Source organism: Labeo rohita, chromosome 22 (assembly GCF_022985175.1).
Source record: "Labeo rohita strain BAU-BD-2019 chromosome 22, IGBB_LRoh.1.0, whole genome shotgun sequence".
Classification (NCBI taxonomy): Eukaryota; Metazoa; Chordata; class Actinopteri; order Cypriniformes; family Cyprinidae; genus Labeo; species Labeo rohita.
This window is the reverse complement of record NC_066890.1, coordinates 26894154-26908827: the sequence shown is the minus strand read 5'-3', so window position 1 is coordinate 26908827 and position 14674 is coordinate 26894154. Positions and strand designations below refer to the sequence as shown.

The 14674-nt window shown below is 32.5% G+C and overlaps 1 protein-coding gene across 3 annotated transcripts; it reads right to left on the bottom strand.

Moving 5' to 3' along the window:
- Positions 1 to 2090: 2090 nt before the first annotated feature.
- Positions 2091 to 12825, bottom strand: LOC127153551 (receptor-type tyrosine-protein phosphatase C). Of its 3 annotated transcripts, none has more exons than XM_051094714.1 (13): positions 12707 to 12804; positions 9242 to 9732; positions 8603 to 8623; positions 7682 to 7927; positions 7134 to 7328; positions 6507 to 6611; positions 6240 to 6371; positions 5648 to 5797; positions 5350 to 5499; positions 4864 to 5078; positions 4681 to 4741; positions 2412 to 2502; positions 2091 to 2318 (listed from the first exon to the last, which is right to left on the bottom strand). In XM_051094714.1, exons 2-13 carry the CDS (start codon positions 9291 to 9293, stop codon positions 2243 to 2245), a joined length of 1494 nt encoding a protein of 497 aa, XP_050950671.1. In that variant the 5' UTR covers positions 9294 to 9732; positions 12707 to 12804; the 3' UTR covers positions 2091 to 2242. The 3 variants fall into 3 exon arrangements, with proteins under 3 accessions (XP_050950671.1, XP_050950669.1, XP_050950670.1); XM_051094712.1 differs by lacking the exon at positions 9242 to 9732 and adding an exon at positions 8417 to 8479 and having other exon boundaries at positions 12707 to 12793; XM_051094713.1 differs by lacking the exon at positions 9242 to 9732 and having other exon boundaries at positions 12707 to 12825.
- Between the last annotated feature and the right edge of the window lie 1849 nt (positions 12826 to 14674).

Here is a 14674-nt window from a genome sequence, read left to right as displayed (position 1 = left end):
GTATTCTGGCTCAAGACAGTTAGGGCATGTCAAAAAAAACTTAATTTCAAAATCATCCTACATCACTGCAGAAGTACTGACACAGTCTTTGCAAAGTGAACATGCAAAGAAGATCAAACACCCTAAACAAAAAAGGTAAAATGGTGATATAGGACAATTTTGAAGTTGAAGGAGAAAATACGAGTTTTTTGACATACCCTAACTGTCTTGAGCCAGAATACAGCCAGAGTTCAGGGAGAGCAAGACAAGACAAGCATTTGGCATTAAAAAGTATATAAATTGTATTATTTTTATGAAAATAACTGATCGTTCCACTAGATAAGACCCTTCTTTCTCAGCTGGGATAGTTTACAACCACATTTTGGATCGTTTGAAGTCACATTTAAACTGCATTTGGAAGTTCAAATTCGAGGCACCACAGCAGTCCATTATATGAAGAAAAATCCTGAAATGTTTTCCTCAAAAAACATAATTTCTTAATGACTGAAGAAAGAAAGACATGAACATCTTGGATGACAAGGGGGTGGGTACATTATCTGTAAATTTTTGTTCTGACTTATAGCCATAGTATGAAATAAATGCAATCTATTACTTTTTCACTAGGGACAGTCTTTGGGAAAACAACATTGTTGATGGAGTCATAGAGAGAAACAAGATACAATTCTAGTTTTAACATTTGTTTTCAGACATTGCACTTTGAAGGAAAAAAAAAATATATATATATATATATATATATATATATATATATATATATATATATCAGTTGTATACAAATTGACCCACATTTGGCTTTTGGCATATAATGCAACAAGTATTTTTAAAGTCAACAGATTAAATTAATAAACCTACCTATCTGTGTTTAAAAAATAATAATAATAATTTCATTTAGACAATCTGACATCTCAATTTTTGTTACATGGAAGAAAACAATAATGTAGGTCTATATGACATTATGCATGGTAAATCTATTTATTTGTATGATTTTGAATACAAATAAGAAATACTGTATGTATGTCTACAGAACTGATGCAAACAATGTGTTTTTTTTTTAGTACATTTTAATAAATTTACCAGCATTCTCACTTGTCTCCCCAAAAAGTATTTGGATTAATTTAATCACATTTAAAAATGACTTTTATTACATAATGTAACAAAATAACATTTTTGATTACTCTTACTAAAATATGTAGTAGAAAACACATTAAATATTTACGTTATTTAAAAAATTCATTGGTCGACACCAGTAGCCTTGTGATTAGTGCGCCAGCATATAGCACAACTGTGCTCGTGACAACCCAGGTTCAAATCCCGCCTTGAGGCCCTTTACTGATCCCGCTCCCCTCTCTCTGCCCAGTACTTTCCTGTCATCTCTCTACTGTCCTGTCCATTAAAGGCACAAAAAAGCCCAAAAATATAACTTAAAAATCCACATTTTATATACATTTTTGGACTATAGGAGGCACCTGTTCCTATTTTTTTTATGGTAACTTGGAATACACAACTTAAAAAATAAAATACTGATACAATGACCACAGCTACTGAAAAAGCTTACAGGTGCAGTGGATATAACTGTAGGCTTAATCGGCATGTTTACATAACTTGTAAGCTCTTTCAGTAGTTGTGCTCCACTAAAAGCCTCAAAGGCATCAGGGCTAAAGTAGAGAGAACAAAGTCACGGGTCTTTAGGAAGTTTTATTTGTCCACGGGCATCTTCCCATTCTTTTCTCCTCTTCTTATCGTTAGGAAAGCAGCCAAGACTTACATTGCTTTTTTTGTTGGCCTTCGACTGAAAATTACAACCAAAGTCGCACAATGTGGCATTGTATCAGTATTTTATTTTCCAAGTTGCTTATTCTGAGTTGTGTTGTGGTAAAAATAGCAACAGATAGTCCCAGTAGCTCACAGAGTGCAACCATTTTACGTAATAAAAATAATGGCGCCTCCCATAGTCAGAAATATGTATAAAACGATGTGGATCTTTAAAATAATGTTAATCTTACATAGGTTTGCTACTACATATTTTAGTAAGAGACATAATTTATGTTAAATTAAGCCATACAAGTCTTAATATCCAGGTTTCCCTTTAATGACCTTTATTTATTGCAAAAATGTTCAGGTAAAACACTTACAACCAGAAGTAAAAGTTGTGCTCCTTTGTATACACAATCATATAAATTGACGGTGTACTGGTTTTAACAAAAACTGCAGCCATTCATATTCACCAGCTGGTCCGTTGTTTTGTCTACATTTTGTGTAAGCGTATAGGAACATTCACATATACACTTTCTTCATCTTCACCATTCTTGTGTTGACAAATCCTATTAGAAACATAGATTTACATTTGATGAACGTTCACAGAATGTGTGAACAATGTGTTTAAAGAGTTCAGAGGGCAGCTGGGAGACACTGACCGTTTTCTTTTGTGAAGGTAAATTAGGAAGAGCACAACTGATGTGACAGTGATTAGAAATGCCAAGAATCCAACAACAGCCTTGCGATTGTCTGAGGAAGGAATAAACAAAACTAGGCTGAATAAACAGTTTCCAGTGTGGTGGTACATTTAAAGGTGCAATCTTCAGTTGTTTTCTTCATTAAAAAGGTCTTGCACAAAGAAATTAATGCCATATCTGCAGCCTAATAAATGTGTTTATTTACTAAAATTGTTGAGATCATGTTGAGATCACATGACCAGCCAAAAACTCAATTTACCTTTATCCTGGCATCCCCCATGTTTTGCTTGTGTACTTTTCAGTACATTTGCTTGTGCAATACAGTTTTTAAACTGGTCAATATACAGTTGCAATCAAAATTATTCAACCCTCCAGAGACTGCAGTACTTTACAAATACAAGCTTTTCTGAAGATCCAGAACTTTATAAAAACTGCATCTACAACAGTTTACTGGCATATTAAAAGTGATAATGTCAATATATAATGTAATGATTTTGAGTTACAGGATTTTTTTATTAACACAGCTATGTCATAATTATTCAACCCCTATTCAACATTTTTTTTATGGTAGAGAACAAAAATGACTTAAAACACAATTAAGTCCTTTCTTCAGAAATTTTTAAAAAAAAAATATTTTTTGGATTTCATTTTTCTCCATATAATGGACTTCAGTTGTGCCCCTGATTTTGAACTTCCAAAATGTAGTTTAAATGCAGCTTCAAAGGGCTCTAAATGATCCCAGCCGAGGAAGAAGGGTCTTATCTAGTGAAACCATTGGCCATTTTTTCAGAAAATAAAAATGTGTATACTTTTTAAGCACAAAAGCTCGTGTAGCACAAGTTCTGGCATGCGCGTTCACGACACTATGTACTATTTAATCAGGTCAAAGGTCACGCCAAACGAAGAACCATTTGAGGGTTGTTTACAAAGTGGACGAAACAAAGACTACAGAAAGTGCAAAAAAGTCAAACGTGTTTACAGACAAAAAGGTACAACATGTCGGACGATTCTGAAATTGTAGGAGAAAATAAGATGGAGTTTTCAAGATGACTACAATTTTTAAAGGAGTGAAAAGACATTTCAATGTGGTGATTTGAAGAAGAAGATTCATAGTAATGAGACAATGTCTTTCATTTTACAGACCCAGACCTAGTCTCGAACAGCAAAATGAACAAATCTTTTTTCAGAGTCATTTTGTTAAAAAATGAAATTTGAACAAATCATTCAAGAATGACCCATGTAACGAAGAAGAACCTGTTTTATGCGAGATGTTTGTGATGTAAACTAGACAATGCTTTCATTTTGAGGCATTTGAACCAGATTGTTTCAGAAGGGACCCTTCCTGTTAAAATTAATTTGGGTTGTTTTGAAGTGTTTAAACTAGGAAGCTGTGAAAACTCAGAACATTATATGCAGAAAAATCCTGGATTCTGTTGAGAATGTGAAACCATAATTTCTTTGACAAATGGAGAAAGACATGAAAATCTTGGATGACAAGGACTGAAAATTATTTGTAAATTGTTGTTCTGGAAGTGGACTTCTCCTTTGAGCCTTTAGAAATTCTTAAAAAACAGAATTAGCTTGGGGTGTTACACATACATACATCTACTTGGTTCAGGGATCAGTCACGTTAAGTTCTTGTTTGGCCTGTTCAGTCTCCAGATTTAATTCTCATTGAAAATATTTGGTTGAATTTGAAGAAAGCAGTGGCAAAAAGTGAAAACCAAAGATTATCAGTGATCTGAAAGCTTTTTCAGGTGAGGAATGGGTCAAGATTGCAGTAGAAGTTGACAGAAGCTTCTAAACACTTCCAAGCAGCATTTATTGGTGTTTTTAAAGAATAAAAGATTCTTCACCAAATTTTGCTTTTGGGGTTAAATAATTTTGAACATTAATGTTTAGAGCCAATTTGATTTTCTTTCATTATTCATCAACTTACATTTTCAGAATTACTCAAATGTGTATTAATAAACTTCCTCCAATATTGTACTGATGCCTTTGTTGAATTGTTTTCACAAAATTTTGTTCTCTGCAGTAAAATGTCTTGCAGGTCAAGAGGGTTGAATAATTTAGATTGGAACTGTGTATACAGTTGCAGTTGAAATTATATATATCTATATAATTATAGACCAAAGTGCACCTTTACAGCACTTCAAAAAGATAATACAACAGATTGAAATGGCAAATATCTCCTCTAGTTGGGGCAGAATAAGAAAAAAAGTTTTCTTACATTTAGTAGCAGTTTCATGTTTAATGAAATCTGAATGTCCATCTGTATTGGTGGCTGTAATCTGAAATGAATAAATGTACTGAGAAACACTGCAAATTTACCCAAATTGTAATTCCAACACACATGACTCTTTAGCATTAATGAATAACAGATGCTGAAAGACATTAGGTGGGATTCAAGTACCTTCACATCATATGTTGTAAGATAGTAAAGATCTGAAAATGTAAACAAGCATGTGTCACTGGTTTTAGAGATAGTTTCTCCATTGTATGTGATTTCAGCCTTGAATGTTCCCTTTCCTCCATTCCAGATTATCTTTGGTTCCTTTTTTTCACATTTTATTTCAAGAGAATTGTGATCAGGGTGAGTCACTTCAATTTCTGATTTGAAAATGGGCTCTATCAAACAGAATGAAACAAAACATATTTTAGATTTAAATGGCAATTATGAAAATTCTATTCAGCAGTAAACTGTTCATTGATTGTAAAGATTAAATTGTTAACAATACACATTATAGATAGAAAATACATTAGAGTTAAAAGACAAAGGCAAATATTAAGACAAAATCTTAATTTTTAGAAAATAACTGAAAAATGAAGGATGACGGAAGGATGGGCACTTGTAAAATGGGACAGTAAAATTCAGAACTGAAAAAAAGAAAATACTTACTGTCAGAAAGTGTTTTCTTCTCACCAGTGAAAATTACATAATCTCTTTTGTTGACTTTTCCATTAATACTGCATATATAGTTTTTATATGGAAATAAATTTGTAATAATGCAATTTGTGCTAGTGCCACTGTATTTTACACAATTCCTTGCTGAAAGACAAAGCATACCTGATCAAGACTTTAAACATCTACTACGTCTACTAATATCATAAGACCTTGGAGCATTTTTACAGAAAATGCACAGATAAGTTTCAATGATGCTGTATTTAGCAAACAACAGAAAAGTGTGAGCCCTTACACTGACTGTATCCAACACCATCACGGGTTTTGCAGCTGGCTGAAAAACTGTCCCATATAATCCCTGAGCACTGATCTCCCTCAAGTGGATTCCAGGATATTTCGAATGAGGTGCTGGTGCTGTTCTCAAATCGTCCATTCTTTTGCCCATCTGTAAGACAGAAAAAGAGAAATCACAAATATTGCAAAACAAATCTTTACAATTCATAATCAATTGTCTACAAGACCTTGTGTCAAAAACACAAACATTTTACAGTGATCTTATTCAGATTTAAAGATGTACAAGTTAAAGTGAAAAGTTCCCTGATGAAGAAAACAGAGTAGAATTAATACATTTTTGTGAAAAGTTAATGAGGTGAAACCAAAGATGTTATACTGTAACAATGAAGCCATTTTCAGTGTTTAATATTTTATAGAATTTAATCTAAAGACATTCATATTTTTTTTTAGCATGAATGCATTGAATTTGTAAAGCATAATGTAACCTAATAACAAACCTGTTTTGAATTATAAGATAATTGGTAAATATTTCCTGGTATGCCGGGAAAAGGAAGGACTTTGAACCAAACCTGCACGTCTAATTAGCAACTCACCACATGGTATTTGAAAGGACAGTGAATTACTCTTGATGAGTCGTTTCTGATAAGGGTATTCTCCAATGCAGCTGTACTGTTCATTGAGTGATAAAAACTGTGCTACATTTAAACCATAAGTTTCTTTCTCATCTGACAAAGAAAGTAGAGAAAACTCATTCATCATCTGCTTAATCATATATTTATGATGCTGTAATAATAATAATAATAATAATAATAAAAAAAGTTATGCATTTACAGTGTCATGGAAACATTTAAATTACTTACTGCCATGGGTGCAAATGACTTTAAGCACAGGATTACATCGTGCTGGTTTATTAGTCCATTCAAACTGAGAGGGAACAGTTGGATTGAAGCGTATTTCAGGTTTGACTGAAACAGAAACATTCAGCTGCTAAAAATACACATCAAACTTCTCAGATCACAGCATACATACACAACTCCAACAAACACCAGGACCTTATAATTGACTTCATTCCAGAAAAAAAAAATCAATTTGAATAAAGGTAACAAACAGAATCCAGAATTAAAATTCAGGAAAAATCTAAATTAGTCTTTGTTTGTTTGTTTGTTTATTTTTATTTTTATTTTTTGACACAAAACATGTTGTTTCCAGAAACAAACTAATAAACAGTGCTTGAAATATCATCTATTAACATTTTTAGCAATTTATATAATTAAAATTCCAGTTCAGCCTCTTGTGTGTTGTGGCCAATTTAAATTAACACTTATGAACTGAAAAAGTCAATTCAACAGCATGAATGTGAGTTTGAGTTTGTGTCTAGTTATTCAGCATTTTTCTACAGATATTTGTGTTTAAAGAGCAGTGAAAATGTTTTTTTACGTTGAAAACTACACTGAATAACATACATCTGTATTTAGGTTATTAAATACCTGGGGGCATATCAACATTCATTGTGTAGTTGCATGTGTCCAGTACAACAGTGTGTGTGGATGTGCAAGAGTTTTGCTCTGTTATTTTGACACATTCAATCAGATTCCATTGAATATCAGTGAATTCTCCTTTCAGACACACTTCATTATCTGTTAAGGTTTCCACAACAGTTTTTGGAACAGTTCCTCCTTGTTCTGTATAAAGTTAAGAGACAAATGTAAACATATATTACAGTGCAATTGTATTATATTTAGCAACATAATACAAATAGTTAAAAAATCTGACATATATGAATTATCATCACCCTCTATTCGGACAAAAGAAATAATACAAAGTACCCCGAGAGCATTTGGAAACTTATAAATCACATTTAAAAATCATTATGGAACAACATATCAAACCTTTAATTGTGAAGAAACTAGACATTTTTGATTATGGTTTAAAAATCTAAATATTTCTTGAGGTCAATGTAAAGTATGTCTCATCTGAGTCTACTTGAGTATGTTCTAATTCATGCAAAAATCTTCAGCTGAGGTAAAACACTTACCACTGGACGTAAAGGTGTTGCTTCCATTGGATGTGCAGTCGTCCACACTGACGTTGTACACAGTGCATGGTCTTAACCATTCAAACGGTATTTCAAAGGCAGTTTGGTTAAATATTTGTTGGGCACGGATCTCATTGTGCTTATCTTTTATCCTGATTGTGTATGTTTGGTTCACGGAGCCGATGATATTCACCACATGGGTTGTTGCTGTGTTGTTGTTCACAATCTTCATAAGGTTGTACTGACCTGTGTGTGCGTGAATATGAACATTCACAAATTCATAAGAAGCAAAACTATGCCTTGAACAACACAATCAAAGTAGACTTCACTTAAAAAAAAAAAAGCACATATTTAAAAATCAACCATCATAAATCAAGCAATTTTGTCCCAAAAAACATTAATCAGTTGTTCAGAAAGCACAAATGATGTGTTGGTGAATGCGTGTCAGGTTGATTTGGGGTGGTGTCATTCCTTGCACTTGGTTGAGTTGCTGTTGACAACAGAAGAGTGAAAACTGGCTGACCAGACTACACATGTACTGGAAAGCTCAATTAATGATTAAATGTATTTCATCTGGTGATAGTGGCGTTTGTGTAGGTGTGTGTGAGGGTGAGGGGACTTTTTGACTTGTGCTTGTAGCACGGCATGATGGGAAGCTGGAGGTCAGAGTGTGAGAGATTGTGTGTGAGAGTGTAATAATGCAGGAGTGTGAGTTTGATGAGGTACCAGCTTTACCTGTGGTGGCATCTGCAGATGTATTTGATGAAGTGATGGATGTGGAGAGATTTGATTGAGGGTCTGTAATGATGGATTGACACCATGAAACACAACATGTAAGCATATCATGTTTTTACTGATGTATATTTTCTGACCCATATGTTTAAATCAGGAACTTCATAACAGAAATAAAGTGACACTTACTTGGATTTTTATCAGTTGCAGCTGTGGAAAGTGTGAGATAAAACAATATTAATTAGCTTCTTTAGAATTACATTATGCAACTCACATATATATATTGTCAGAACAACAGGCATGTGATCCATTAGTTAAAAACCATTTTTTCCATTTCTTTAACTTTTTACTTTTTGTTTATAAGATGAACATTTTATTTGACCGAACACTTTCTAGCAAGTAGGGAGCAGGCCTATTCAGAAACCGACTGAGACAAACACATCAATCTCACCCACACACAACACCTCACAACAACAAAACACACACACCACAAGTAAAAGTGTATGATGGGAAGCTGGAGGTCAGAGTGTGAGAGATTGTGTGTGAGAGTGTAATAATGCAGGAGTGTGAGTTTGATGAGGTGACGTCAGCTTTACCTGCGGAGGTATCTGCAGATGTGTTTGATGAAGTGATGGAGGGGGAGAGATTTGACTGAGTGACTGTAATGATGGATTGACACCATGAAGAAATGTGTAAGCATATCAAGTTTCACTTGATATATATTTTAGGACCCAAAGTACAAAAGGAAAACTTGTGACACACACACATAAGCAATAGTTACATACAATGCATAACAGCACAGCAGAGTGGCCAAAGAGTGACACGTACCTTCTGTTTCTGGGCCGATGGAAGGTGTGAGATAACACTTTATTAACTTCATTAGAATGACATTGAGCAACTGAACTTTTCATTATTTCATGTATTATGATGATTAGACTAAAATTACTGCACAATGTGCTGCTACTTACTCACATTACCTCACAAAACAGTACTATTTAAGTACTGTATAATTCATTTCTTCAGCAAACTTCATGAGAAAACACTTTTACTATATTAAGATTAGCTACATTACAAAATATAACACTGCTGTTGATACAACTAATCCACTGATGATGTGATTTTGAAGGAGAGCTTGCAGTGCAGCATGAAGGAGGATGGAGGTCAGAGGTCACGATTGGGACAGACTGATTGAGCGGAGAGCGATAATGCTGGAGTGTGTGTCTGCTGTGGTGATGCATGTTGTCACGGTTTGTCAGGTGAGTCAGTGGCAGGAATTTTGGGTTGCGTGGTGGGGTTGAATTGCTCAGCAGAACTGCCATCTAAGTTACATAATCAAAGAGTTTTAACTGGATCCAAAAAGTTTATATGCATAAAGTTGACACATTTTCTATCTTTTGTATAACAAACCAAATGCAGCACTAACCACAAAAAGCTAAATTACAGAAATTGCAATTTTCAAATAGTTGCATCTCTGCCAAATATTGTCCTATCCTAACAAACAAGCTTATTTATTCAGCTTTCAGATGATGTATAAATCTCAATTTCAAAAAATTTGTTGTCCAGGGTAATAAATAGTAATGAAATTGATGCTTTTATTCATCAAGAATGGATGAATGTGCACCAAAACACCATAAAGGGTGGGTGCACAACCTTCGATGTCAACAATAAAAGACATGAATGAAATATTTAAAATGTGCATTAATTCATGAAACTATCTTAAGGTAAGGTTTAAAAGTAATAGTAAATTTTCATGTGTATTAAATTGGATTTTGTAAATTAGATTTTCCACTTTTCACCATTTCGTACATTTTCACTGACTGCCGCAAAAGAGCGTGAGAAACCATTTGTTTTTTTCCATCTCTTCAACATTCCACTTTTCGTTTATGCGATACCACATTTTATTTGCCCAAACCTTCATTAGCATGTACAGAGCATGGCCTATACTTTTTTCTTTTAGGTTTGTAGTTTTTAGATAGTCCGGTACAGGAAACAACTAGCAAGTCAAACACTTCCAATAAACTTCTTACAAACTATTTTATTAATATTAGTGAGCTATTTTAAATGAGAGACTATTTAATTGCACTAAAACAACAAAGTTTGATTGGGCGCACAACCTTCACTGTCAACAATAAAAGACATGGGATGATAATGTTAAAAAAACTGCTTGATAATTGTGAATTATTGACATATTTACATAGTACTGTATAAAAACATTTGTTTTAATCTTCAAAATGGTTTTAAAAACTTTTTTTTTTTTTTTTTACTTTTGCAACATGTTTTTGATTACATTTTAAAAAGATTTCTCTTTTTCATCATCTCCTACATTCTTACCGACTGTCAAAAGTGGACACGACTATTTCCTGGTTCTTTTGGGTTTGTGTCTTGTTCAGAAGTGCAAATTTACAACTACAAATTTATACAAAAGCAAAAAATTTTCTTCTAGCAAGTCGTGCACTTTCAAATTACAGCTATTTTGATGAAGCCGCTCTCTTACTTGACAAAAGTCAGAAGTATTGATGCCAAACTTAAATTTATTAACTACTGCATTAGTATTAGCGCATTAAATGACAGCTAAATTTGCACCAAAACATCAACAACAACACAAAAATGCCAACAATATGGGCAGTAAAAGTTAATAAATAATGTATTATAAAATAAAATTAATGTATACAAATCTGTACATTTTTAAATTTTCCATTTTTTTTTTTTTTTTTAATCAGTTAAAATACAAGTAGAATATACCTTTTACGTAATGGTCACACAATTTTTCATTGTTAGCGGATTTTTTTTTAGTTAATACAAACTATAGTTAATACTCATTAAGACTGACAATGATTCTCTGTGGAACAATAATACTGCCAATAATTAAAAATTAAAATGCTTCTAGGGCTCAAGCGGCAAAATATATTTGTCTTGTATGTACACAATAAGATTTATTCCTCATTGACATCCCAGTCAAAATTCAACTGAAATTCAATACTTAAACTGATGACAATTAAAGGTAAATAAAATTAAATAAACTAAATACATTACAATTCAGAGATGTAACACACAACACAGAAACTGGACCAAAATATTAATGACCTTCTATAAGTTATGTGAACAATTAATTCACACAATTAGACACAAAATAACACAAATAAAGCAGCTGAACACCAAACCAGTCATAAGGTTCAGTTTTTAAAAATAAAAATAAATAAAGCTGAATAAATAAGCTTCGATAAAATAATCTTCCATTAATGTATGGTTTGTTAGGATAGGAAAATATTTGGCCGAGACACAACTATTTGAAAATCTGCAAAAAAATATATATATATATTGAAAAGACCGTCTTTAAAGTTGTCCAAATGTAGTTCTTAGCTATGCATATTACTAATCAAAAATTAAGTTTTGATATATTTATGGTAGGAAATGTACTAAATATCTTGACGTAACATGATCTTTAACTTAATATCCTAATGATTTTTGGCATAAAAGAAAAGTCAGTAATTCTGACCAATACAATGTATTGTTGGCTATTGCTATAAATATACCCGTGCTACTTAAGAGTGATTTTGTGGTCCAGGGCCACATATATATAAATATGTATATATACACTACCGTTCAAAAGTTTGGGGTCAGTACATTTTTATTGTTTCTTTTTTTTTTTTTTTTTTTTTTTTTTTTTTAAGAAATTAATACTTTTATTCACCAAGGATGTATTAAGTTAATAATTAAAAGTTTATTAAAAGTTCATAATAAATAAATCACATTGTTATAAAATATTTATATTTTGAATAAACACTGTACTTTTTAAACTTGTTATTCATGAAAGAATCCTGAAAAAAAAATTACAGGTTCCAAAAAATATTTGGCAGCACAACTGTTGATATTATCCAACATTGATCATTCTAATAATAAATCCGCATATTAGAATGATTTCTGAAGGATCATGTGACACTTAACGACTGGAGTAACAGCTGATAAAAATTCAGCTTTTCATCACAGGAATAAATTCTATTTTAAAATATGTTAAAATAAAAAACATTATTTTATATTTTAAAAACATTTTGCAATATTACTGTTTTTTTCCTATATTTTTAATCAAATAAATGCAGCCTTGATGAGCATAAGAGACTTCTTTAAAGACTATTACAAGTCTTACTGACCCCAAACTTTTGAACTGTGGTGTAGATATATATATAATATAAATGTAAATTATGTATAAATTACATTTTATTACAACATACATACATGCATGTATGCGCACACACACAAACACAGGTAAATCTTTAGGATAATTTTTGTACTTACATAAGACCAAGCACAGGATCAAAACTAAGGGTCCTAGTTCAGAAAATCTCGCCATATCCAAGGCTTCAAACAGAGCTTCAAAGATAGAGACACTCTCTTCTGCATTTGCAAAAATGCTTCTCTTACCAGGAAGTTTATTTTAAACTGTGCCATCTAGTACTGTCATGTCCTTCAAATGCAATGACCATGTGACCCATACATAGCTCAACTCAAAAAAACTCCTGCTGCAAAGGCATGAGGACTGCAGATGTGGCCACAGCCATAAACTGTAATATCCGTAATGTAAGAAGCCTAAAACAATGCTACAGTGAGACAGGAGGGACAGTTAAGACCACATGTGAACATATGTACCCCCAGATATGTCTGACAACTTGAAAGTGCTTTTCAGTCCATAAAGATGCACTGTAGTAGTTAAAGCCGCTGTTGGACACACTACATATTTACTAACTGCTACTTTTGATAGCGACCACTGCTATGTTCGGGGACCCGTTATTCTAATTCTGTTCATCAAATGTCTGTGAATTTTGTTTAAGTCTCAGTTGATCAATGTTTGTATGAACATAAAGATTTATGCATAACAAGAAATTTAATGGAAACAAAAACATTTGGTAGCTTCTTCAGGATGGAACAATCAGTTGCCGAATGTTGATTAATGAGAACTTAAAAGTATTCAGCCAACTTTGTCCTGATCTGTTTCTTGTCTTTGAAAACTGTCAGTCTGTCTGCTGCTTTTAGGGGTGTGATAAGATATGGTTTTTAAAGACTTGGAAAAAATTATGCATATGATTTCTATCAGCATATGATTGAATTTTTGAGTATTGTTCAATCACCATGCATTCTGTGGAGTACAACTGAAGTCAAACGTTTACATACTCCTTGTAGGATCTGCTAATGTTAATTATTTGACCAAAATAAGAGGGATCACACAAAATGCATGTTTTTTTTTATTTTATTTTTATTTTTTTTATTTAGTACCGACCTAAACAAGATATTTAACACAAAATATGTTTACATATAGACTACAAGAGAAAATAATTATAATAATAATACAATAATAATAATAATTGATTTTATAAAAATGACCCTGTTCAATGATTCTTAATACTGTTTTGTTACCTGAATGATTGATCCACAGCTGTGTTTTTTGTTTAGTGATAGTTGGTCTTGAGTTCCTTCTTTGTCCTGAACAGTTAAACTGCCTGCTGTTCTTCAGAAAAATTCTTTTTCTTTTTTTTTTTCAGCATTTTTGTGTATTTGACGTTTTAACACTTTTTTTTCAACAATGACTATGATTCTGAGATCTCTCTTTTCACATTGAGACTGAGAGACTCATGCAACTATTCAACGTGATCTCATGATAATTCGTATGTATTTTATGTAAAATGTGGTTCTACAAAACATACATTTACTTACGTTTTTCCAGACACTAAAACGTACAATGCTGATGTTTTTACAGCATCTAAACGTGCAAATACTTACATATTTTCAGCATTTAAACGTACAAAACTGACGTATTGACTATAACGTTACCTAAAAATGAATCCTTTTGAATATTGAAATCGCGGCATTAATTTCATAATTGTTGTTTTTATTTGTCATACCAGTGCCCTTATGTTTTCAACTGCATTATAAAATTGTTAATTGTTTATTTAATGTGACATTATAACATTTTATTTTCTTCTGTGTGATTTCTGCTGCCAGCTCATTTCCAAGAATAGGCCTACATAATGTTAACAAGACTACACTTTAAACCCTTAAAATAAATTACATTTCTGCAATCGTTTAACCATTCATGTAATATTAACGTGATGGGACACAAAAGGCGTTTTCTCCAACATGCTGTGACTAACATCATAAAATACACCGAACAGGCATAATAATTACAAAATAAAACTATTTTATTTGTGCGCTGTAATCCAGATCTTAAGAATCCATGCGATTCGAAGAACGGACCCAAATTCAAGCCTT